This window comes from Mobula hypostoma, chromosome 8, assembly GCF_963921235.1.
Source record: "Mobula hypostoma chromosome 8, sMobHyp1.1, whole genome shotgun sequence".
Lineage (NCBI taxonomy): Eukaryota > Metazoa > Chordata > Chondrichthyes > Myliobatiformes > Myliobatidae > Mobula > Mobula hypostoma.
The window spans coordinates 1,506,880-1,533,540 of NC_086104.1; the positions used below are offsets into that span (position 1 = coordinate 1,506,880).

At 45.1% G+C, this 26,661-nt stretch overlaps 1 protein-coding gene across 7 annotated transcripts in view; it reads right to left on the bottom strand.

The window, feature by feature from the left end:
* LOC134350026 (protein EFR3 homolog B-like) overlaps positions 1-26,661 on the bottom strand; it is a 299,220-nt gene that overhangs the window by 261,952 nt on the left and 10,607 nt on the right. For 2 of the 7 annotated variants that reach the window (XM_063054930.1, XM_063054932.1), the window contains exon 1: positions 18,915-19,174. The exons of 4 other annotated variants lie outside the window; for them this stretch is intronic. In XM_063054930.1, coding sequence (XP_062911000.1) covers positions 18,915-18,954 — 40 coding nt within the window. In that variant the 5' untranslated portion in view covers positions 18,955-19,174. Of the gene's footprint in view, positions 1-9,673; positions 9,696-18,914; positions 19,175-26,661 lie in introns of those variants that run through there. One more of the 7 variants, XM_063054931.1, reaches the window with a different exon arrangement.

A 26,661-nucleotide genomic window follows, 5' to 3' on the forward strand; every position in this document is an offset into this window, starting at 1 on the left:
GCATAAGCTTTCCAGTGCTTTAGGTGAAATATAGCCACTGTCTTGTCGTCATGTTTCTAGGTCTTTTGGCTCCTCCCTCACACAAACCAGCATCCAAGTCAGACAGAGACTGTAACATGACCATTGCTTTTGTTTTAGCTTGAACCTTGATAATAAGAAACAGCACTAACTACGCCTGGAGTAACAGATGGATGTCATTGGCTATTTTGTTTCTTCAGTAACTCGTGTAACACAGACAAATCTCTCCCCAGGATCATGTCAATGGGTAGTTTCTCTTTCAGCAAATACTGATATGGTTATCCAACTTAGTGGTGAGTTCTGCCAGTGGCTCAGACTTCCGGTCACCATGGGCACACTGAACATCTGTTTGGTGACTGTAGTCAACATAATTCATGACAGTGAGCTATCAGCATTCAAAAGAGCTTTAACAGGTTTCCATTAACTTTGATTATCATAAACATGGGCTCTTTCTCCTCACATTCTGCTGTTTTCCATGGCCATACTCACTATCATTACAGTCATTATCATCATCATCACGTTCCCCCTCTCTTGGTACACAGTACATACCCGACAATTTGGGCTTCTTGACAGGACACACAGAGGACTTATGACCTGGCTGCTGACAATAGTAGCAAATAAGTCTTAAAAGCAACTATTAAAGGTTTCTCCCACTCCCCGATTCTGCAGAGTTAAACTGAGAGTCCCTTGGAGGGTTGGAGTTACTGTTGCTTCAGAACGAGATCTGTGATGGCGCCCCCTTGTGGGCACTGAGATACTGCAGGGCAAGTCAGGCCCCACCGAATCCGTCCACTGCCTCGTGCTCTCAGATCCATGTTCTGGTGTCTGGAGGAAGAACCAATCTCCTCCTTGAACTTCTGCTCTGGTGAAATCCATCGGTGGTAGAGACCCCTCAGGTGATGATACGTCTCGGTGAGTGACTCCCCTGGAGGTAGAGTACTGGAATGGAAGTGTTGGCGACAGGTATCAGCCAGGATACCAAATTTAGCCAGCAGCACCACCTTTAGGTCAGGATAGTTGTTGGACTGCATTTAAATTTAGAGATAGATCCGAAAGCCTGACTCGTTATGCCGTTGTGGGCATAGAGACAAAGTGAAGTAGAGAGGCTACAGAAGGACTAAAACAGATGAGGAGAATAGGCAAAGAAGTAGCAGATGGTATATAGTGTCAGGAGGTATACGATCATGCACTTTGGTGGAAGAAATAAAAGCATAGACTATTATCCAAATGGAGAGAAAATCCAAAAATCTGAGATGCAAAGGGACTTAGGATTCCCTAAAGGTTAATTTGCAGGTTGAGTTTGTGGTGAGGAACGCAAATACGATGTTCACATTTCAAGTAGACTGGAATATAAGAGAAAGGATGTAATGTTGAGACTTTATAAAGCACTAGTGAGGCTTCACTTGGTAGTATTTTGAGCAGTTTTGAGCCCCTTATCTTAGAAAAGATGTGCTGACACTGCGGAGGGTTCAAAGGAGGTTCATGAAAATGATTCCAGGATTGAACTGCTTGACGTATGAGGAGCGTTTGATGCCTCTCGACCTCTGCTCACTGGAATTCAGAACAATGAGGGATGACCTTTTTGAAACCTATCGAATGATGAAAGGCATCAGTAGAGTGGATGTGGAAAGGATGTTTCCTGTGTTAGGAGAGTCTAGGCCCAGAATAGAGCGGCATCCTTTTAGAACGGAGATGAGGAGGAATTTCTTTAGCCAGAGAGTGGTGAATCTGTCAAACTTCTCGCCACAGGATGTGGGCTCCAAATTATAATGGGAGACAGAAGAGGCACAACAGATTCTGTAGATGCTAGAAATCCAGAGTAACACATAACAAAATGCTAGAGGAAATCAGCAGACAGACTTTATCCATGGAAATGACTAAGAGATTCTGCAGATGCTGGAAATCCAGGGCAACACTCACAAAATGTTGTAGGAAATCAGCAGGCCAGGCAACTTCCATGGAAATGAATAAAAAAGTTGGCGTTTCGGGCCAAGACCTTTCATCAGGACTGGCGCATTAGAACAGGCATGTAAAGGGGGCAATGTTATGGTAGTCATGGGGGATTTCAATATGCAGATAGAATGGGAAAATCAGGTTGGTCCTGGATCCCAAGAGCAGGAATTTGCAGAATGCCTATAAGGTGGATTTTTAGAGCAAATTGTGGTTGAGCCTACTAGGAAAAAGGCAATTCTGAAATGGGTGTTGTGTAATGAACAAGATTTTAATTATGGAGCTTAAGGTAAAGGAACCCTTAGGAGCCAGTGATCATAACATGATGGCATTTACCCTGCAGTTTGAGGGGGTCACATTGTAGCAGAGGGATAGGAAGGTAGGCAGAGGGGATGGTATGGTTCAGCTGTTAAAGAATGGCATCAAATCAGTTGTAAGATGTGACATAGGATCAGAAGATGCTGAATCCTTGTGGCTTCAGGTCAGAAACTGCAAGGGTAAAAAGACCCTGATGGCAGTGATATACAGGCCTCCTAACAGTAGCTGGGATGTGGACACAGATTACAATGGGAAATAGAAAAGACGTGCCAAAAGGGTCATGTTATGATAGTCACAGGAGAGTCAACATGCAGGTTGATTGGGAAACGCATCTCAAAAGAGTGAGTTTGTTGAATGCCTACGAGATGGCTTTTCAGAGCAGTTTGCTGTTGAGCCTAAGAGGGGATCAGCTATCCTGGATTGGGTGTTGTGTGATGAACCAGAGGTGATTAGGGAGCTTAAGATAAAAAAATAACCCTTAGGAGGCAGTGATCATAATACGATTGAATTCAGCTAGAAATTTGGTAGCCAGAAAGTAAAGTCTGACGTAGCAGTATTTCTGTGGAGTAAAGGAAATTTCAGAGGTATGAGAGAGGAGCTGGCAAAAGTAAATTGAAGGAGATGCTGGCAAGGATGACACCAGAGCAGCAATAGTGCAAATTTTGGGGGAAAAAGATGAGGAAGGTGCAGGATCTAAAAATGAAGAAATACTTAAATGGTAAAATAGTACAACTGTTGCTGAGAAGGGAAGTGAAAGCTAATGTTGGCTTTGTTGCCAAGTCTGCAGATGATACGAGGGTAGGTGGAGGGGCAGGTGGTGTTGAGGAAACAGATAGGCTGTAGAAGGACTTAGATTAGGAGAATGGGCAAGAGGGTGACAAATGAAATACAATGCTGGAAAATGCATGGTCATGCACTTTGGTAGAAGAAATAAATGTGCAGATTATTTTCTAAATGGGGAAGAAATCCAAAAATCTGAGATGCAAAGGGACTTGGGCGTCCTTGTGCAGAACAACCTAAAGGTTAACTTGCAGGTAGAGTCTGTGGTGAGGAAGGCAAATGCAATGTTAGCATTCCTTTCAAGAGGTCTAGAATATAAGAGCAGTGATGTGATACTGAGGCTTTATAAGGCATTGGTGAACAGTTTTGGACTCCTCATCTACAAAAAGATGAGCTGGCAGTGGATAGGGTTCAGAGGAGGTTCACAAGGATGATTCTGGGAATGAAAGGGTTATCATACAAGGAACATTTCATAGCTCTAGGTCTATACTCCTTGGAATTTAGAAGGATAAAAGGGGGACCTCATTGGAATCTTTCAAGTGTTGAAAGGCCTAGACAGAGTTGATGTGGAAAGCATGTTTCCCATGATGGGGGAGTCCAGGAGAAGAGGGCACAGCCTTAGGATAGAAGAGCATCCATTTGAAACAGAGATGTGGAGAAATTTCTTTCACCAGAGAGTGGTGAATTTGTGGATTTTGGTACCACATGCAGCTGTGGAGGCCAGGTCGTTGGGTGTATTTAAGGCAGAGCTATTTAGGTTCTTGATTGGACACGTCACCAATGGTTACGGGGAGTAGGCCGGGGAGTGGCACTGAGAAGGCAAAACAAAACGATCAGCTATGATTGAATGGCAGAGCAGACTCAATGGGCCGAATGGCCTAATTCTGCTCCTATGTTGTGGTCTAATGCCATAGACCCGATCCGAGACATCCCTGGTCCTGACACCAGGGAGTCAACATACCTTCCGGATGTCACTGTCGTGCCCATAGAACCTCGTCTCTGTTCCTGTGACCAAGGAATCTCCTATCAACAGTACAGTCCTCTTTATCTCTCTGTTCTTCCGAGACACAGTGCCAGAGACTTGGTCACTGTGGCTCCCCCCAGAAGGTCATCCTCCTCAATAGTATCTAAAGTGTTATACTTATTATTGATGGAAAGGCCACTGATGTTCTCTGCGTTGGCTGTTCATTTCCCCTCCTTCCCCTAACTGTCACCCAGTTACCTGTCTCCTACAACCTAGGGGTGACTACCTCCCTGTAGCTCCTGTCTATCAGTTCCTCATTCTCCCGTATGATTCAAAGGTCATCGAGTTGCAGCTCCAGTTCCTTAATGTGTTCTCTCAGGATCTGCAACTCGGTCACCTGGTGCGGATGTGTTTACCTGGGAGACTGGAGGTCTCCCAGACTTCCCACATCCCACACACAGTACTAAACATTGCCCCTGGTGCCATTCTCACTAAACTACTACGGCCTAACAGATGATGAATGAACAAATAAAGGTGGGGGTGGGGGTGGGGGGGAGGGAGGGAAACTTACAAGACAATTTACTTCACCCAAGCCTGATGAGCCAAAGTCACTTTAAACACTGGCACACTCCAAAACAAAGGCCCCTCCAAGATGGCCGCTCCACCTGCAGTTGAATTATTTTCAATGGCCCTTTCTAATGAATGCTGCTTGCTGATTTGTCACTCCTCAACTCAGAGAAACTGCTGTTGAAACTCTGCCTTTCAAATCTCATTCGCCCTCCTGATGAAAAGGTGGCTCTTCTCACGCTCTGCTGGTGTGGATTGTGGCACGGTGTGGATTGTGGCACAGCTCGGCTGTGAACTACTGGTGCTGACAACAGAATGCCCTTGAGAAGAGGCAGAAGCAAGCAATTCTTAAGGTTATAAAATAGGATTTCTAACGTTTATGTAGAAAATGGGCAAAAGTATGCATTGCAATGCTTCAAAAGTTGCTGAATCCAGCAACTAAGGGAATGAGAGAAAAATGTGATCTTGCTGAGAGCTACATTCCACACCTAGTTATACACACAGTGGCCACTTTATTAGTACACCTGTACACTTGCTCATTAATACAAATATGACGCAGAGCTCTCCATGCCTACGTCTTTGGCAAGGACTCTCCAGCCTGCACTGACGACCCCTTCTCCCATCTCCAACCTTCCTGGACACTCTGCTCTGGTCTTCTGCCTGCTCAGGATCTTGTCATTGCTAACTGCTGATGAGCTATCAACCATCTTAACTTTACTACTCCTCTCTTCAATTCTAAACTCACTCCTTCCGTATGCCCTGCTCTATACTGGCTTTGCACTAATCCTAACCTCACCATCAAACCCACACATAATGGGGGTGCTGTAGTAGTTTGGCGGACTGACCTCTACCTTGCTGAGGCCAGGTGACAACTCTTAGACACATACTTACCCTGTGAAAAGGACCCCACTAAGGAGAACCAGGCCATTGTCTCCTGCACCATCACTGGCCTTATTAACTCCGGGGATCTTCCATCCACAGCCAAAAATCTCATAGTTCCCTTACCTCGCACGTCATTTCTACCTACTATCCAAGATCGATAAACCTGCCTGTCCAGGTAGACCCACTGTTTCTACTTTTTCCTGCCCCATCAAACTTACATCTGAATACCTCGACTCTGTTTTAACACCCCTAGTTCAATCCCTTCCTACCTACATTGATGACACTTCACACACTTTTAATCTTTTCATTGACTTCAGTTCCTTGGCTCTGGTCATCTCATTTTTGCTATGCAAATATACACCTCCATCTCCCATCAGGAAGGCTTCAAAACCCTCCACTTCTTTTGGACACAGACCCAATCAGTTCCCCTCCAACACTGCTCTCCTCCATTTGCTGGAACTGGTCCTCACTCTCAATAATTTCTCTTTCAGCTCCTCCCACTTCCTCCAAACAAAAGGTGTAGCCATGGGCAATCGCATGGGCCACAGCTATGCCTTCCTTTTTGTTGGCTATGCGGAACAGTCCTTGTTTCAAACCTATAGCCGTATCACTGCCCCATTTCCCTATGCTGCATCGATGACTGCATTGGTGCTGCTTCCTGCGTCCATGCCGAGCTCATCGACTTCGTCAACTGTGCCTATAATTTCCACCCTGCCCTCAAATTTACCTGGTCCATTTCCAAAACCTCCATTTCCTTTCTTGATCTCTCGGTCTCTGTCTGGAGACAGTTTATTCACAGATATCTTGTATAAACCCACCAATCCTCACAGCTACTTGTTAAAATGCTATCCTTTCTCTCAATTCCTCCATCTCCACTGCATCAGCTCTCAGAATGAAGCTTTTCATTTCAGAACTAATGAGATGTCCTCCTCCTTCCTCCACCATCAATGCTGCCTTCACCCAGATCTCTTCCATTTCACACACGTCTGCACTCACCCCATCTACCCACCACACCACCAGGGATAGGGTTCCTCTCGTCCTCACCTACCACCCCATCAGCCTCCATGTCCAGCACATAGTTCTCCGTACCTTCCGCCATCTCCAACAGGATTCCAACACCAAGCACATCCCCCCAACTACTTTCCACAGGAATCGCTCCCTACGCCACTCCCTTGTCCATTCATCCCTCCCTACTAAAATCCCTCCTGTCATTTATTCTGGCAAGTGGAACAAGTGCCACATCTGCCCCGACACCTCCTCCCTCACTACCATTCAGGGCCCCAAATAGTCCTTGCAGGTGAAGCAACACTTCTCCTGTAAGTCTTTTGGGGTTATCTACCGTATCCAGTGATCCTGGTGTGGCTTCCTGTATATTGGTGAGACCCAATGTAGATTGGGAGACTGCTTCGCCAAGTACCAACTCTCTGTCTGCCAGGAAAAGCAGGATCTCTTGCTGGCCATCCATTTCAATTCTACTTCTTATTCCCATATGTCTCCTCTACCGCTTCAATGAGGCCACACTCAGGTTGAAGGAACAGCACTTTATATTCCATCTGGGTAGTCTCCAATCTGATGGCACGAAACATTTGGTAATGCCCACCCTACCCCCCATTCCTCATTCCCGTTTCTCTCTCCCACCTTTCTCCTTATCTATCCATCACCTCCCTTGGTGCTCCTTCCACTTTCTTCCATGGCCTTCTGTCCCCTCCTGTCAGATTCCCCCTCCTCCAGGCCTTCATCTCTTTCAACAATCAACTTCCCAGCTCTTTACTTCACTCCTCCCCCCTCCCAGTTACACCTACGCCTACTACCTTGTACTTCTTCCTCTCCTCCCCCACCTTCTTTTTTCCAGTCCTGACGAAGAGTCTTGGCTCTGAAACATCGACTGTTTACTCTTTTCCATAGATGCTGCCTGGCCTGCAAAGTTCCTCCAGTATTTTGTGTGTATTACTTTGATTTAAAGCATCTTCAGCAGATTTTCTCTTGTTTATGCAAGTATCTAATCAGCCAATCATGTGGCAGCAACACAACTTGCTCTCTAAAATACTATTGATCTGCAACCTACCTATCTCACCACTCACTGCTCTCCCCTGTCCTGTTACTGTGTAATTTTTGTAATCCTGTTGAACTTGCGAGTCCCAGACCACAGCAGCTCGCTGTTTTCAAACAAAATGACTAGACACTCAGTGATCACTTTATTAGGTAAATCTGTACACCTGCTCTTTGATGCAAATATCTTAACAGCCAATCATGTGACAGAAGCCCAATGCATAAAAGCATGCAGACATGGTCAAGAGGCAGGATTTATGAACATTTGGAGAGGTATAATATCATTAGGAGTAGTCGGCATGGCTTTGTCAAGGGCAGGTCATGCCTTACGAGCCTGATTGAATTTTTTGAGGATGTGACTAAACACATTGATGAAGGAAGAGCAGTAGATGTAGTGTATATGGATTTCAGCAAGGCATTTGATAAGGTACCCCATGCCAAGCTTATTAAGAAAGTAAGGAGGCATGGGATCCAAGGGGACATTGCTTTGTGGATCCAAAAGTGGCTTGCCCAAAGGCGGCAAAGAGTAGTTGTAGACGGGTCATATTCTGCATGGAGGTCGGTCACCAGTGGAGTGTTGTGCCTCAGGGACTCTTACTCTTCGTAATTTTTATAAATGACCTGGATGAAGAAGTAGAGGGACGGGTTAGTAAATTTGCTGATGACACAAAGGTTGGAGGTGTTGTGGATAGTGTGGTGGGCTGTCAGAGGTTACAGTGGGACATTGATAGGATGCAAAACTGGGCTGAGAAGTGGCAGATGAAGTTCAACACAGATAAGTGTGAGGTGGTTCATTTTGGTAGGTCAACTATGATGGCAGAATATAGTATTAATGGTCAGACTCTTGGCAGTGTGGAGGATCAGAGGGATCTTGGGGTCCAAGTCCATCGGACACTCAAAGCAGCTACGCAAGTTGATTCTGTGGTTAAGAAGGCGTACGGTGTATTGCAGACATCCCACCTCTCCCGGAAGTTCCGCGAGTTTCCCGCATATTAATAGTGGCTCCCTGATGCCCGCAAATTATATACAATATCCCAGAAATCAATTTTTTTGAGAGCGAGCGAGCGAGAGAGAGAGAGAGAGAGAGTGTGACCACGAGAGAGAGAGCACGTGCGAGAGAGAGAGCGAGCGAGCGCCATGACAGAGTGTTCCAAAAAAAGAAAATACTGTATAAAATGTACATCACCCCAGACTACCCTAAAGTGTACCCCTGCCTAATAGGGGTCAAAAATAATGACAGTGTTGCTCATTGCGCTGTTTGCAACAGTGACTTTTCTATTGCCCATGGTGGGTTAAGACTGTGAAAGGCAAGTTGAGGTGAGTTTAACAGGTGTCATTCATTCATTAGTATAGCTAACGTTATTTAAACTAGCTGGCTGGCTGCTCAGGAGCTACTCTGTTGCAGACATCCCACCTCTCCCGGAAGTTCCGGGAGTCTCCCACAAACTGATGGTGCTACCTCCCTGAAATGAGTTTTTGCAGGGTGGGATGTCTGGTATTGGCCTTCATCAATGGTGGAATTGAACTTAGGAGCCGAGAGGTAACATTGCAGCTATATAGGACCCTGGTCAGACCCCAGTCAGACCCCACTTGGAGTACTGTGCTCAGTTCTGGTCGCCTCACTACAGGAAGGATGTGGAAACCATAGAAAGGGTGCAGAGGAGATTTACAAGGATGTTGCCTGGATTGGGGAGCATGCCTTCTGAGAATAGGTTGAGTGAACTCGGCCTTTTCTCCTTGGAGCAACGGAGGATGAGAGGTGACCTGATAGAGGTGTATAAGATGATGAGAGGCATTGATCGTGTGGATAGTCAGAGGCTTTTTCCCGGGGCTGAAATGGTTGCCACAAGAGGACACAGGTTTAAGGTGCTGGGGAGTAGGTACAGAGGAGATGTCAGGGGTATGTTTTTCACTCAGAGAGTGGTGAGTGCATGGAATGGGCTGCTGGCAATGGTGGTGGAGGCCGATATGATAGGGTCTTTTAAGAGACTTTTAGATAGGTACATGGAGCTTAGAAAAATAGAGGACTGTAGGTAAGCCTAGTAATTTCTAAGGTAGGGACATGTTCAGCACAACTCAGTGGGCCAAAAGGCCTGTATTGTGCTGTAGGTTTTCTATGTTTCTATGTCTCTATGTCATACTTACCAATCTGTAGCTGAATTTCAAGATCGTCCATTTTATTCCTTTTGCTGCATGCATTCAAATACAACACTCTCAGTCCAGTATTTGTTGCTTTCTGTTTTAACTGCGCCACACCTCTATTGCCCTGTAACTCATGCCACTGGCTGTGATTAAGCTTCATCTCCTGCCTGTCCTTTCTATAATCTCTGTTGCACGCTATCTTTGATTTATCTCTGTTTTCCCCTTCGTCAGCCCTATCACTCTGGTTCCCATCCCCCTGACAAATGAGTTTAAAGCCTCCCTAACTGCTCTATTAAACCTGCCTGCTAGGATATTGGACCCCTTTGGGTTCAGGTGTAATCCGTCCTTTCTGTACAGCTCATACCCCCCCAGAAAAGGCCCCAATGATCCAGGAATCTAAAGCCTGAGCGACTGGCATCCTGTTGCACTCATTTAATAATAAACAAATGCTTTGAGAGGCTGGTCAAGGACTACATTTGCAGCTTGCTACCACCCAAACTGGACCCCCTACAATTCACCTACTGATCGACAGACGACACATAGCCACTGCTCTACCTACCGTCCTTACACATCTGGAGAAGAAGGATGTTTATGTGAGAATGCTGTTTCGGACTACAGTTCAGCATTCAACACCATAAATCCCTTCCAGTCTTGACAAAAAGCTCGGAGACCTCGGCCTTGACCCTGCCTTGGGTAGCTGGATTCTGGACTTCCTGTCAGATCGCTAGCAGGTGGTAAGAGTGGGCTCCCTCATCTCCACCCATCTGACCCTCAACACAGGAGCCTCTCAATGCTGTGTACTAAGCCCCCTCCTTTACTTCCTGTATACCCATGACTGTGTCGCCACCCACAGCTCTAATCTGCTAATTAAATTTGACATTACATTGATTGGCCTAATCTCAAACAATAACGAGGTGGCCTACAGGGAAGAAGTCATCTCTCTGACACAGTTGTGTCAAGAAAACAACCTCTACCTCAATATTGCAAAAATGAAGGAGCTGGTTGTGGATTATAGCAGGAATGGAGATGAGCTAACCGCTATTGACATCAATGGATCTGGGGTTTAGAAGGTAAACAGATTTAAGTACCTCAGCATGCACATCGCGTGGTCTGTACACACCAGCTGTGTGGTGAAAAAGGCACAACAGTGTCTCTTTCACCTCAGATGGTTGAGGAAGTTTGATATGGGCCCCCAAATCGTAAGAACTTTCTACAGGGGCACAATTGAGAGCATCCTGACTGGCTGCATCACTGCCTGGTACAGGAACTGTACCTCCCTCAATCGCAGTATTCTGCAGAGAGTGGTGCGGACGGTCCAGCACATCTGTAGTTGTCAACTTCCCATGATCCAGGACATTTACAAAGACAGGTGTGTAAAAAGGACCTGAAGGATCATCGGGGACCCGAGTCACCCAACCACAGCTGCTACCATCCGGGAAATGGTACTGCAACATAAAAGCCAGGACCAACAGGCTCCAGACCTCTTCTTCCACCAGGCCATCGGACTAATTAACTCACACTGATTTGAGTGTATTTCTATGTTATATTGACTATTCTATTTAATATATATTATTATAAATTACTATGATTGCACATTTAGACGGAGACGTAATGTAAAGATTTTTACTCCTCATGTATGTGAAGGATGTAAGAAATAAAGTCAACTCAATTCCTTTAAACCTGTGCCCTACTGAGAAACAGACTTTTGTTTTATATCATCTCTGCTTCTCATGATTCTATATTCCCCTATCAGATTGCCTCTTCAGCTTCCAGTTCTCCAGAGAAATCAGTCCCTGACTGTCCAACCTCTCCGTTGAGCTTATACTCTCTAATCCAGGTAGTATCTTTCTGAAACAAGAGAAAATCTGCAGATGCTAGAAATCTAAGCAACACAGCAGGCCAGGCAGCATCTATGGAAAAAAGTAAACAGTCAATGCTTTGGGTCAAGACCCTTCAACAGGACTGAATCACTTACTGAACCTCCTCTGTCCAGCCTCCAGATCCTTACTACACAATGTGGTGAGCAGAATTGCACATAATACGCCTGATATGGCTTTATTTATTTATTTAGAGTTACAGTACTGAACAGGGCCTTCCCTCCATGAGCAGCACCACCCAGAAACCCACCAATTTAACCATAGCTTAATCACCGGACAATTTACAGTGACCAATTCACCCCTAACCAATATGTCTTTGGAATGTGGGAGGAAACCGGAGCACCTGGAGGAAACCCACATGTCCATGGGAAAAACGTACAAACTCCTTACAGAGGGTGCTGGAATTGAACTCTGTGCTCCAGAACACCCTGAGCTGTGATTGAGCTGCACCCACCACTGAGCTACTGTGGGGCCCAAGCAAAGTTTGACATAAGCGAAGTTTTATATAGACACAATATAAATACCTAACTTTCATACTTAACTTCCAGAGAAGTGAAGACAAGTAGGCCAATATGCCCATCTACTTGTCTTGCCACTTTTATAGAGCTATGGACGAAGGTCCCCCTGTACATTAATAATCCTTGGGATCCTGCCATTAACTGTGTGCTTTTCCCTTCTATTTGACCTCACATTTGTCTGGATTAAACTTTGTGCATAGATTGACCAAAGTCCATGTATATAACATTTCCTGCCCTCATCAGGCATACAGTCATGGGAGCAGTAATGCTGAGGATGATGTTCTCCTAAGGAGTTGTCAATTGGTGGGTCTTCAGATGGTTAGAGAGGCTGATCTGGGATCCACACCACCAAGTTCAGCAAGTTATTACTCCTCAACCATCAAGTTCATGAACAGCAGGGATAACTTCACTCAACTTCACGTCCCATCACCGAACTGTTCCCTTTAAAAGACTCTTCATCTCATGTTCTTGATATTTATTGCTAATTTATTTATTACTATTATCATTATTTCTTTTTCTCTTTCTTTTTTCTATTTGGATAGTTTGTTGTGTTTTGCACATTGGCTGTTTATCCATCCTGTTGGAAGCAGTCTCTCATTGATTCTTTTGTGTTTCATGTATTTACTGTGGATGCCTGCAAGGAAATAATCCCAGGGCTGCGTACAATGACATATACTTTGAACTTTGAACATAAATGGAGAACACGTGTGCGGACCTCTTTAACATCGTAAAGCTGATACACAGGCAGCCTCAACATATTGGGGTCGGGGTCCAGCAGCATAGACTGCAAGCTGCCTGGGCACCCTTGACTGCTCAGCCTTCGCTGCCCTCGTGAGGTGTCATCATCTCCTGCCATCTCCACTACTGAGGTCTTGGTTGGATTGGTCTTTGTCTGGAACCTCCCCCTTGACCTTATGTCCTTGAGTGACCCTACCAGGAGCTAAACACCAGATAGCTGAACTCCAGACGGCTCACTCTCAGAGTCTCAGAACTCAGAAACCTCTCCACTATGACAAGATGACCATCCTCAGAGAAGGATTCTAGAGCCATAGCACAGAAACAGGCTCTTCACCCCAACTGGTCCATTTCGACTACAGCATGCACCCTGCTAGTCTCAGTTGTTTGCATTCATCCCATAACTCCCCAAACCCCTCTACTCCATATATTATATCCAAATGTGTTGCAATTGTACCTGCCTCAACCATACCCTCTGGCAGATCATTCGAAGTTCTCACTACCCTTTGTGTAAGGAAGTTACCCCTAGGGTCTCTTTCAAATCTTTCCCCACATAGCTTGTAACTTTGTCACCTCCTGAGAAAACTGAGTCAAGCTTTTTGTAAAATCTGACCTCCCCTGCACAAAGCCTTGGACCACAAGACATAGAAGCAGAATTAGGCCATTTGGCCCATTGGGTCTGCTCTGAAATTCTATCATGGATAATTTATTATCCCTCTCAATCCCATTCTCCTGCCTTCTTCCCATAACCTTTGATGCCCAAAAACTCAGCCTTAAACATACTCAATGACTTGGCCTTCACAGCTGTTTGTGGCACTGAATTCCACAGATCCACTATGCTCTAGCTAAAGAAATTCCTCCTCATTTCTGTTCTAAATAGTCCTTCTATTCTGGGGCTGTGCCCTCTGGTCCTAGACTCCTCCATTGTAGGAAACATCCTCTCAACATCCACTCTATCTTGGTCTGTCAATATTCAATTGATTTCAATGTGATCCTCCCCCCCCCATTCTTCTAAACCAGTAAGTACAGGCCTTAAGCCATCAAATGCTCCTCATACGTTAACCCTTTCATCCTCAGAATCATTCTCGTGAACTGCCTCTGGACCCCTTCCAATGCCAGCACATCTTTTCTTAGCTAAGGGACCCAAAAGAGGCATGGGATCCAAAGGGACATTGCTTTGTGGATCCAGAACTGGCTTGCCCACAGAAGGCAAAGAGTGGTTATAGACGGGTCATATTCTGCATGGAGGTCGGTCACCAGTGGAGTGCCTCTGGGATCTGTTCTGGGACCCTTACTCTTTGTGATTTTTATAAATGACCTGGATGAGGAAGTGGAGGGATGGGTTAGTAAATTTGCTGATGACACAAAGGTTGGAGGTGTTGTGGATAGTGTGGAGGGCTGTCAGAGGTTACAGCGAGACATTGATAGGATGCAAAACTGGGCTGAGAAGTGGCAGATGGAGTTCAACCCAGATAAGTGTGAAGTGGTTCATTTTGGTAGTTCAAATATGATGGCAGGATATAGTATTAATGGTAAGACTCTTGGCAGTGTGGAGGATCAGAGGGATCTTAGGGTCCGAGTCCATAGGACGCTCAAAGCAGCTACACAGGTTGACTCTGTGGTTAAGAAGGCATACGGTGCATTGGCCTTCATCAATCGTGGGATTGAGTTTAGGAGCCAAGAGGTAATCTGACCCTGGTCAGACCCCACTTAGAATACTGTGCTCAGTTCTGGTCGCCTCACTACAGGAAGGATGTGGAAGCCATAGAAAGGGTGCAGAGGAGATTTACAAGGATGTTGCCTGGATTGGGGAGCGTGCCTTATGAGAATAGGTTGAGTGAACTCGGCCTTTTCTCCTTGCAGCGACGGAGGGTGAGAGGTGACCTGATAGAGGTGTATAAGATGATGAGAGGCATTGATCATGTGGATAGTCAGAGGCTTTTTCCCAGGGATGAAATGGCTGCCACAAAAGGACAGAAGATTAAGGTGCTGGGGAGCAGGTACAGAGGAGATGTCAGGGGTAATTTTTTTACTCAGGGAGTGGTGAGTGTGTGGAATGGGCTACTGGCAATGGTGGTGGAGGCGGATACGATGGGGTCTTTTAAGAGACATTTAGATAGGTACATGGAGATTAGCAAAATAGAGGGCTATAGGTAAGCCTAATAATTTCTAAGGTAGGGACATGTTTGGCACAGCTTTGTGGGCCGAAGGGCCTGTATTGTGCTGTAGGTTTTCTATGTTTCTATGTTCTATGTTCAAAACTGCTGACAATACTCCAAGTGTGGTCTGACCAATGCCTTATTAAGCCTCAGCATTACATCCTTGCTTTTATATTCTAGTCCTCTTGAAATGGATGCTAGCATTGCATTTGCCTTCCTCACCTATTGCTAATAAATCAGTTTGTGTGTGTGTGATAGGACAGTGTAAGGGAGCTTTAGACACAAAAGGGACAGTGGAAATCGGAACATGGAGCAACAAGCAATGTGCTGGAAGAACTCAGAAGGTGTAAATGCAGTTTTACTATCTTTTCCCTACCCCTGCTGGTCCTGCCCTGAGATTGTATGACAGAACAATACAGCTGGAGCTATGCTGTATCTACCTCCTCCAGATCCTTTACCTACCTACACACACACAAAATGGACGCAGCAGGCCAGGCAGCATCTATAGGAAGAGGTACAGTCGACGTTTTGGGCCGAGACCCTTCATCAGGACTAACTGAAAGAAGAGATAGTCAGAGATTTGAAAGTGGGAGGGGAGGGGAGATCCAAAATGATAGGAGAAGACAGGAGGGGGAGGGATGGAGCCAAGAGCTGGACAGGTGATTGGCAAAGGGGATATGAGAGGATCATGGGACAGGAGGCCCAGGGAGAAGGAAAAGGGGGAGGGGAGCACCAGAGGAAGATATAGTGAGAGGGACAGAGGGAGAAAAAAGGGGGGGGTAGAAAAGAGGATAAATAAATAAATAAATAACAGATGGAGTACGAGGGGGAGGTGGGGTATTAACGAAAGTTAGAGAAGTCACTGTTCATGCCATCAGGTTGGAGGCTACCCAGATGGAATATAAGGTGTTGTTCTTCCAACATTAGTGTGGTTTCATTTTTACAGTAGAGGAGGTCGTGGATAGACATGTCAGAGTGGGAATGGGATGCGGAATTAAAATGTGTGGCCACTGGGAGATCCTGCTTTCTCTGGCGGACAGAGTGTAGGTGTTCAGTGAAACGATCTCCCAGTCTGCGTTGGTTGTCGCCAATATATAGAAGGCCACATCGGGAACACTGGACGCAGTATATCACCCCAGCTGACTCACAGGTGAAGTGTCGCCTCACCTGGAAGGACTGTCTGGGACCCTGAATGGTCGTAAGGGAGGAAGTGTAAGGGCACGTGTAGCATTTGTTCCACTCACAAGGCTAAGTGCCAGGAGGGAGATTAGTGGGGAAGGATGGGGGGCACAAATAGACAAGGGAGTCACGTAGGGAGTGATCCCTGTTGAAAGCGGGGGGGGGGGAAGGAAAGATGTGCTTGGTGGTGGGATCTCATTGGAGGTGGCGGAAGTTACGGAGAGTAATATGTTGGACCCAGAGGCTGGTGGGGTGGTAGGTGAGGACAAGGGGAACCCTATTCCTAGTGGGGTGGCAGGAAGATGGAGTGAGAGCAGATGTGCGTGAAATGGGGGAGATGCGTTTGAGAGCAGAGTTGATGGTGGAGGAAGGGAAGCCCCTTTCTTTAAAAAAGGAAGACATCTCCTTTGTCCTGGTTTCTTTCTGCTTTCTGCAGGGATCGCTCCCTACGCGACTCCCTTGTCCATTTGTCCCTCCCATCCCTTCCCACCGAATATTTATTTACTAATTATTTTTTATTTTTTCCTTTCTTTCTCTTCTTTCTCCCCGTGTCCCTCTCACTATATCTTCCTCTCATGCTCCCCTCCCCCTTTTTTCCCCCTAGGCCTCCCCATCTCATGATCCTCTTCCTTCTCCAGCCTCGTATCCCTTTTCCCAATCAACTGTCCAGCTCTTGGCTCCATCCCTCCCCCTCCCGTCTTCTCCTATCATTTCGGATCTATCTCCCCCTCCCCCTCCCACTTTCAAATCTCTTACTATCTCTTCTTTCAGTTAGTCCTGACGAGGGTCTCGGCCCGAAACATCGACTGTGCTTCTTCCTATGGATGCTGCCTGGCCTGCTGCGTTCCACCAGCATTTTGTGTGTGTTGCTTGATTTCCAGCATCTGCAGATTTCCACGTGTTTGCGCTTTACCTACCTGTCCTACCTGAGATGCGCTGTTTCTTGGATACAGGGCTGGAAATGCCTGCAGAGCTGAATATCTAACTGAATTGAGACTGGATGGTATATATCAAACCAATGCAGTCCTTAGCAAATATCCACAAACACAGATCGAGAGTGACAAGAATGAATACCTGCCATAAAGATGTGCTGGCACTGGGAGAAGGTTCCTGAGAATGATTCCAGGAATGAAAGGGTTAACATATGAGGAGCATTTGATGGCTCTGGGCCTGTACTCACTGGTGTTTAGAAGAACGGTGGGGGAGAATCTCATCGAAACCTATGGAACATAGGAAGGCTTAGATGTGGAGAGGATGTCTCCTATAGTGGAAGAGTCTAGGGCCAGACAGCACAGCCTCAGAATAAAGGACATCCATTTAGAACAGAGCTAAGGAATCCCGTTAAGCAGAGAGTGGTTAATCTGTGGTCTTCATTGCTGTGGACAACTGTGGAGTATATTTAAAACGGAGGTTGTTCGGTTCTTGGTTAGTCAGGGCGTCAAAGGTTACAGGGAAAAGGCAGGAGAACGGCATTGAGAGGGGTAATAAATCAGATATGGTAGAATAGCAGAGCAGACTCAATGGGCCTATTTCTTATCTTCTTTGGGTCTTATTACAATTGGTTTAATTCAGAGCTATGCGGAGTAATTTGTGGTACTGGATTAGGTGAGCTCGATATTGCTCACTACCACAAGTTCATGACGTATCTGCCTCTGTGCAGCATGAAGTTCAAGCCGTGTCCTTTTGCTGCCACTGCACACAGATGATGTAACACATCAGGGTGCAAAAGACTGCAGCGATTTAAACATATCTTACAACACTTGATGTGCAGTAACAGATCGCTTCACAAATCATGGACAGTAGTATCAATGCAACCACTCGAGTTGAGTATGATCTTTGCTAAAGGGTCATCTAATGGTGGGTCTTCGGGTGGCTGGAGAGGATCCACATGCAGTGGGAGGTTTTGAGGCAGCCTATTTCCAGCCCCTTCCCCAATTATGGTGAGCATGTATCCTAAATAGGATTGTTCAGTCATGGGTGCAGCTGCCCAAGGTCTCTTTCTGTCTCAGTCCAGTTACTGACAGTATTTCATTCAGAAACCCATAGTTTAACATCAATTTAATGTAGTAAAGTGGCTGTAAAACACAGTCCATTTTTTACACTAAGACTGGGCCTGAATTTTGATAAGATGATTAATTCAAGCCTTACCGTACATGTTAAAGGGGACTATACCATCTCTCCCTCAATGCCAGGCAGGATCTGAAAAGATTTGATCTCTCCTGAAAGGAAGGCAGCAGATGACCTGAGCCCCTCGGTGACGACAGCAGGGGTCCTGATGAATACTGAATGACACAGATACTTCATTCAGCACAGCCACTACAGGATGAATGAAGGAGGAATCATTGATTCAATGATGATCCTTTCTTCTCTCTGGGGACAAGTATTCAGTCTCAGTATCTGTCACAAAGCTTTGGCACTGAATGCATTACCTCAGCATCAGCAGCAAATTGCTGGCAGTCACGCCGCTCATTAGGGCTGGCATAGGGGGTGGGGAATGCTGGATTCCCAGTACATTTTAAACAGACTTCACGGCGGGGGGGGGGGGCAATAAAAGTACAATTTATCAAATCAATAAATGCAATATGTGAGAAACTGCTCACAAGCTAAGCAGTAAGAACACCGCCTGTTTCAGCCTCCATTTCCTCAAACTATACTTTCAATACCTGTCACAGCAGCTTTTCGTTAAATGACAGCTCCCTCTACCACCACAATCTTGCTGTCTTTTCTGGAGACAGGGACAAAGCCTACAAGATACGAGTCATTGTTAGTTCCTTACCATTTCCAACATGGTGATCAGCAATCCTACAGCAGTCCATTAGGAATGCCCCTGTGTTCACTCGCCAGCATTCCAGTAAATCAGGGCTCAGCCTTCACTCATCACAACAGAAAGCGCTTTGAAGGAGAACGGAGAGGCAAACACAGATTTCTCCTGCTGCATGGAATGCAGCTATTGTCCTGTCAACTGAAAAGAGGCTTGAGCATTCAGCTGAGAGCAAACAGCTCCAGCTTTATATTGCAGCCTTCGCCCTCCGCAGCTCGTGCTCTCCTTTCAAGGGCGTTGTGATACCAGTGACACACATAAACCCATTTCCAATTCTTATGCATTTACATTAGCAAAAACAACACACTTGCACACACAACTTTCAATGTAAGACTTATCACTACCCTACACTAGAGGGAAAAACCACTGCTACTTTTGAAATTTACTTTTCTCAGCTGAACAGAGAAATGCACAGTAAAATGCTCAAAGTGTAAAACAAACATCCACTCTGCAGCTGTGTGGGCCAATTTACAAAAGTACACAGATTTGATCATGAGACTCAGTGGGAAGAGAGTATTCTGAAGGCAGCATTCAAATACATATGGAAATGTGTGAGTGAAATGGCATGAATCCAGATGATCAGAATCTCTGATCACACCGTCATAATTGAAACAAGACCGTTTTGGATTCTGGGTTAGTATTTTCAAGCAACACTGCAGTCAAGTTGCATACTCTCAATTGCATCTGCAATTAAAGTGTCGCTGGAAGTCACAGGTATTGTGTGAGAGACTGGACATGTATCAGGCATAGAATCCATAAGATGAAACAAGGTGAAAATATGCCTTTCAGGGCATCTCATCCATGCCAAAATACGGTGGCCAGCAAATGAGAAATTTGACCCATATCCCTCTAAACTTATCTGTGTACCTTTCTAAGTGTCTTAAATTTTGTATTGTACCTGCTTCAACTATTTTCACTGGCAGTTCATTCCATATATGCACCATAAACTCAAAGAAGTGATCCCTTTTAAATTAAAGGATGTTACCGGGACTTGAGGCTCTGAGTTATAGGGAAAAGTTGAATGGGTTAGGACTTTATTTCCTACAGCCCAGGAGAATGAGGGGTACAGACAGGGGAAATGAAAGCAGGCTTTCTCCACTGAGCTTGGGTGAGACTAGAATGAGAGGTCATGGATCCAGAGTGAAAGGTGAAATATTTAAGGGAACCTGAGGGGGCTGTTTCAACTCAGAGGGTGGTGAGAGTGTGAAATGAGGTGCCAGTTGAAGTGGTGGATGAGGGTTTCATTTCAACATTTAAGAGAAGCTTGGATAGGTACATGGAAGGGAGGGGTGTGGAGGGCTGTGGTTCCGGCCTGGGTGCTGGTCGATGGGACTAGGTAGCATAAAAGTTTGACAGGACTTGATGTGCTGAAGGACCTGTAGTGCACGGTCAGAATCAGAATCAGAATCAGGTTTATTATCACGGGCATGTGACGTGAAATTTGTTAACTTAGCAGCAGTTCAATGCAATACATAATCTAGCAGAGGAAACAATAATAACAAAAATAAATATAACAAAAATAAATAAAATAAAAATAATAATAATAAACAAGTAAATCAATTACATATATTGAATAAATTTTTTAAGAAGTACAAAAACAGAAATACTGTATGTTAAATAAAAGTGAGGTAGTGTCCAAAGATTCAATGTCCATTTAGGAATCGGATGGCAGAGGGGAAGAAGCTGTTCCTGAATCGCTGAGTGTGTGTCTTCAGGCTTCTGTACCTCCTACCTGATGGTAACAGTGAGAAAAGGGCATGTCCTGGGTGCTGGAGGTCCCTAATAATGGACACTGCCTTTCTGAGACTCCATGACTCTAACTCATTCCCCTCTCACCCTCAACCTATACCCTCTACTTCTGGTTCCCTTTCCCTGGGACAACTGTGCATTCACCATATCTATCTATCTCATGATTTTAAGCGGCTCTCTACGGTCACCCTAAGTATCCTAAGTTCCAAGGAATAAAGACCTAGATGAGCTGACCTCACCCTGTGATTCAGGCCCTTGAGTCCTGACAACATTCTCATAAAACCTTCTTTGCACTCTTTCCAGCTTAATGATAGGAACATCAGAACCAGGGGCATTAGTCGGCCATCCGCCCCATTGAGCCTGCTTCACCATTCATTAAGAACATAAGGACGGAGCAGGAGTCGAACACGACTAATTTTGCCATGGACTCAGCTCCACCTACCTGCCTTTTCCCCAGAAACCTTAATTTCCCTGCAGAGCAAAAATCTCTGTGTCTCTGTGTATTTAATGAGGTAGCCTTCACTGCTTCCCTGGGCAGAGAATTCCACAGATTCACCACTCTGCAGGGAAAGCAATTGCTCCTCATCTTTATCAAGTAAGCAGACTAGAACTTCACGTTGGCTAGTAGTGCGGCCTCACCAGTACCCTGTACAATTTCAGATTTAAATTTATTTATCACATGTATCCTTACGGGCAGATTGGCTAGATTTGTTTGGGAGGGTTTAAACTAATTTGGCAGAGGGATTGGACCCAGAGCGATAGTGCTGAAGATGAGGGAGTTGGTTTAAAAAGATAGAGGCAGCATACAGTGAGACTGCTAGCAAGTAGAGGCTGATGATTAGGGCAAAATTGCAGTCAACAGGATGAGTTGCAATGTAAAAGGCAGACAACATCGAAAAGGTGATTACAGGACTGAAGGTGTTATATCCGAATGTGTGCAGTGTACTGAATAAGGTCATCACTGAATCATAGCTGAAAGAATATTATAACTGGGAGCTTAACGTCCAAGAATACGAAAGGACCAGCAGGTAGGCTGAGCAGGTGGTGTGGCTCTGTCGGTAAAAAATGAAATCAAATCATTAGAAAGGGGTAACATAAGGTCGGAAGGTGCTGAATTGTTGTGGGTAGATCTGAGAACTACAAGGGTAAAAAGATCCTGATGGGAGTTATATATAGACCCCCAAACAATAGTAAAGATGTGGCCTATAAATTACAATGGGAGGTATAAAATGCATGTTACAATAATCACAGGGGATTTCAATATGCAGGTAGATTAGGAAAATCAGGTTGGTGCTGGATCGACACCCAATTGCCCAACATTGAGAATATCTACCATAAACGCTGCCTGGGCAGGGTGAAAAGCATTATCAAGGATGCATCACACCCTAACCATGGGCTTTTTACTCTCCTCCCATCCGGTAGGTGCTACAGGAGCCTCCGCTCCCGCACCAGCAGGCACAGGAAGAGCTTCTTCCCTGAGGCTGTGACCCTGCTGAACCTCACATCACAGCACTAAGCAGTATTACACCCATATTGTACTGTCTCAGTACTTTTATATTTGTGTGCTGTAGCACTTACTTTTTATTCGCAGTTATTGTGTAAATAACACTATTCTTTGCATTTCTGGTCAGATGCTAACTGCACTTAGATAGATAGATAGATAGATATACTTTATTGATCCCGAGGGAAATTGGGTTTCGTTACAGCCGCACCAACCAAGAATAGAGCATAAATATAGCAATACAAAAACCACAAACAATCAAACAACAAAATGCAAACTATGCCAGATGGAGAATAAGACCAGGACCAGCCTATTAGCTCAGGGTGTCTGACCCTCCACGGGAGGAGCTGTAAAGTTCGATGGCCACAGGCAGGAACAACCTCCCGTGACGCCCAGTGTTGTATCTCGGTGGAATATGGCCGGAGTCCAACAGCAAAACGTTCAATATCCGGTCTACAAACACGTTCCTCGATCGTAATATGACCCGGATTGCACCAGCTGTTGTTAACCAGAACAGTAAGTACCCAACTCCTTTACGCTTACCGCTCTCAGTGCACTTCCGGTCAGCCGGAACAGTCTGGAAGCCGTCCATGGAAAAGTTTTGATCGGATATGTCCTCGTGCAGCCCCGTTCCAGTGAAACACATAACACTGCACTTCCGAAATGTTCTCTGATGCCTGGCTAGCGCCGTGAACGCATCCATTTTATTACCCACCGAACTCCTCTACTCCATAAGTGTCTGTTGTCTCGACCCGGTCCTCTTTCCTCAACTTTGTGATCCCCCTCTGCATACTCTGTGTGTTTTCCTCCAGATTTCAGCCGGGGTGTCCGCTGTTCTGCTCGCTAAACCGGCCGGCATAAGCGCAAGCAGCTGGTCCCTGGAATACACAATGCGACCATGCTTCTGTCCCGCTAATGAGACGTGTCGGAATGTAACTATTTCCAGCGCTAAAAACCCAAATAAAACTCTACCAGCATGTTAGAGAGGATGCAGCTTCAACGTGTTACCATGAGAAAAAAAATACAAAAAATAACCTAAGTTAAAAAGTAAGAAGAAATAAGAATGCTGGTCGGAACGGCTGTAACAGGCTGCATGCACGACCGGCGTATCTGTACTCAGCACAATGACAATAAATCTAATCTAATTCCAAGGGGGGTAATTTCTAGAATGCCTATGAGATGGCTTTTTTAGAGCAGCTCGTGGTTGAGCCCACTAAGTGATCAGATTTCCGGATTTGGTGTGCAATGAACCAGAATTGATTGCAGGGCTTAAGGTAAAGGAATCCTTAGGGGTAAGTGATTATAACATGATAGAATTCACCCTGAAATTTTAGAAGGAGAAGCTAAAGTCAGATCTTTCAGTATTACAGTGGAGTAAAGGGAATTACAGAGGCAACAATGACCAGAACTGACTGCAACAGAACATTGGCAGGGTGACAGCAGAGTTGGAATTTCTGGGATCAATTTCGAAGGTGCAGGATATATACATCCCAAAGAGTAAGAAGTATTCTAAAGACAGGATGACATAACCACAGATGACAAGATGAATTAAAGTTAACGTAAAAGCCAAAGAGAGGGCATATAATAGAGCAAAATGAGTGGTAACTTAGAGATTGGGAAGCTTTCAAGTACCAACAGAATACAACTAAAAAAGTCATGAGGAAGGAAAAGATGGAATACGAAGGTAAGCTGTCTAATAATATTAAAGAGGATACCAAAAGATTCTTCAGATACATAAAGTGTAAAAAAGAGGCCCGTGTAGATACAGTATAAGACCACTGGAAAATGACACTGGAGAGGCAGTAATGGGGGACAAGGAAATGGTGGACGAACTGAGTAAGCATTTTGCATCAGTCTTCACTGTGAAAGACACTCGCAGTTTGCTGGAAGTTCGAGTGTGTCAGGGGTCAGAAGTGTATAAAGTTGCCATTACTAAGAAGGTTCTTGGAAACTGAAAGGTTTGAAGGTGGTTAACTCACCTGGACCAGGCAGTACACACCTCAGGGTTCTGAAAGAGGTGGTTGAAGACATTGTGGAGGCATTAATAGTGATCCTTTAAGAATCAATTGATTCTCGCATGGTTGAAAAGAAATGGAAAATTGCAAATGTCACTCCATTCCTCAAGAAGGGAGAGAGAAGAAGAAAGGAAATAACAGGCTAGTTAGTCTGACCTTAGTGCTTGGGAAGATGTTGGAGTTGATTGTTAATGATGTGGTTTTGGGGTACTTGGAGGCACATGATAAAGTAGGCCACAGTCAGCATGGTTTCCTCAAGGGAAAATCTTGCCTGACAAATCTGCTGGAATTCTTTGAAGAAATAACAAGCAGGATAGACAAAGCAGAAATGGTGGATGTTCTGTACTTGGATTTTCAGAAGGCCTTTGACAAGGCGCCACACATGAGGCTACTTAACAAGTTAAGAGTCCATTACAGGAAAGATACCAGCACGGATAGAGCATTTACTGATTGGCAGAAGACAAAGAGGGAGAATAAAGGGAGCCTTTTCTGGTTGGCTGCCAGTGACCAGTGCTCTGTGTTGAGACCACTTCTTTTTATGTTATATGTCAATGATTTGGATGATGGAGTTGATGGCTTTGTTGCAAAGTTTGCAAACAATAAGAAAATAGGTGGGGGGGCAGGTAGTTTTGAGGAAGTAGAGAGGCTACAGAAAGACAAGAAAGATTAGGAAAATGGGCGAAAAAGTGCAGGTGGAATGCCGTGTCAGGAAGTGTATGGTCACATACGTCAGTTGAAGAAATAAAAGGGTTCACTATTTTCTAGATGGAGAGCAAAATTCAAAAATCCGAGCAGCAAGAGATTTGGGAGTCCTCGTGCAGAATTCCCTTAAGTTTAAATTATAGGTTGAGTCAGTGGTGAGAAAGGCAAATGCAATGTTATCATTCATTTTGAAAGTACTAGAATATAAAAGCAAGGATGTAATTTTGAGGCTTTATAAAGTTCTGGTAAGGCCTCATTCGGAGTATTGCAAGTAGTTTTGGCTTCCTTATCTAAGGAAAGGATGGGTTGACATTGGAAAGTGTTCAAAGGAGGTTCACAAAAATGATCTTAGGATGAAAGGCTTGTGAAATTTTCAGATGACATGCTGAATTCTTGTTAATTCTAAAAAAAAAAGTAGAGATGCTGTTGTGCTTTCTTCATAATGGCACTTAGGTGCTGGGCTCAGCACAGGCCCTCCTCTCCACCTCTAATCCCTGATTTCCTCCTCCTGAGTCAATAATCAGCTCCTTGGTCTTGCTGACACTGAGTGAGAGTTTGTTGTCGTGGCACCACTCAGCCAGATTTTCAATGTCCCTTCTATATACTGATTCGTCACCATCTTTGATTCAGTTGATAGTGGTGTCATCAGCAAACTTGAATATGTCATTAGAGCTGTGCTTAGCCTCACAGTCATAACTGTAAAGTGAGTTATGATCATTAGATGCAAAATGTTCCCCCCACAAACTTCTGTCACCTGCTCTGTCTCATCCCCTAATTGGAGATCCAGTATTGCACCCTCTAATTGGGACCAGACTGAGGAATCTTTCCTGAACATTTGGCAAACTCTATCCCATCCATCCATCCATCCCATCCCAGTCAATGTGTGGAAAGATAAAATCACCTATGTTTCTTGCAACTGCTATCTCTCTGCAAATTTTACGTTATGGGGCTAAGGCACGAGAAGCAGCTATGATAGAATGGCAGAGCAGATTGGATAGGCTGAATAGCCTAATTCTGCTTTGATGTCCAATGGTCAAATGCAATGATATAACTCTGCAATCACTGCCAAGGTATAGCAAGAACAGATGGCATATTTTCCCTTCGAAGGACAAAGAAACACCCATAGTTACAAAGGCAGCCGGTTTCAGTTTAACGAGGGTAAAGAACAGGAGCACTGTGCCCCAGTTTTGTTTGCAGTAATGCCTTTCGGGAAAGTGAGTATAATGACGACTGGGCAGCATGGCAGCAGAGAAATCAGCACCACACTTTGCAGTGCCAGCTGTAAGATCAGCGTCAATCCCCGTCTCTGTCTGAAGGAGTGTGTACATGCTCCTTCGGACTCTGTGGGTTTTCTCTGGGGGTTCCAGCTTCCTCCACACTTATGGGTTTCGGTTAGTAAGTTGTGGGCATACTGTGCTGTCACCATAAACATGATTGAAAAGGAGGAGGTGCTTGCTGTCTTGAGGAAAATTAAAGTGGATAAATCCCCGGGACCTGACAGGGTGTTCCCTCAGACCTTGAAGGAGACTAGTGTTGAAATTGCGGGGGCCCTGGCAGAAATATTTAAAATGTCGCTGTCTACGGGTGAAGTGCCGGAGGATTCGAGAGTGGCTCATGTTGTTCCGTTGTTTAAAAAAGGATCGAAAAGTAATCCGGGAAATTATAGGCCGGTGAGTTCAACGTCAGTAGTAGGTAAGTTATTGGAGAGAGTACTAAGAGACAGAATCTACAAGCA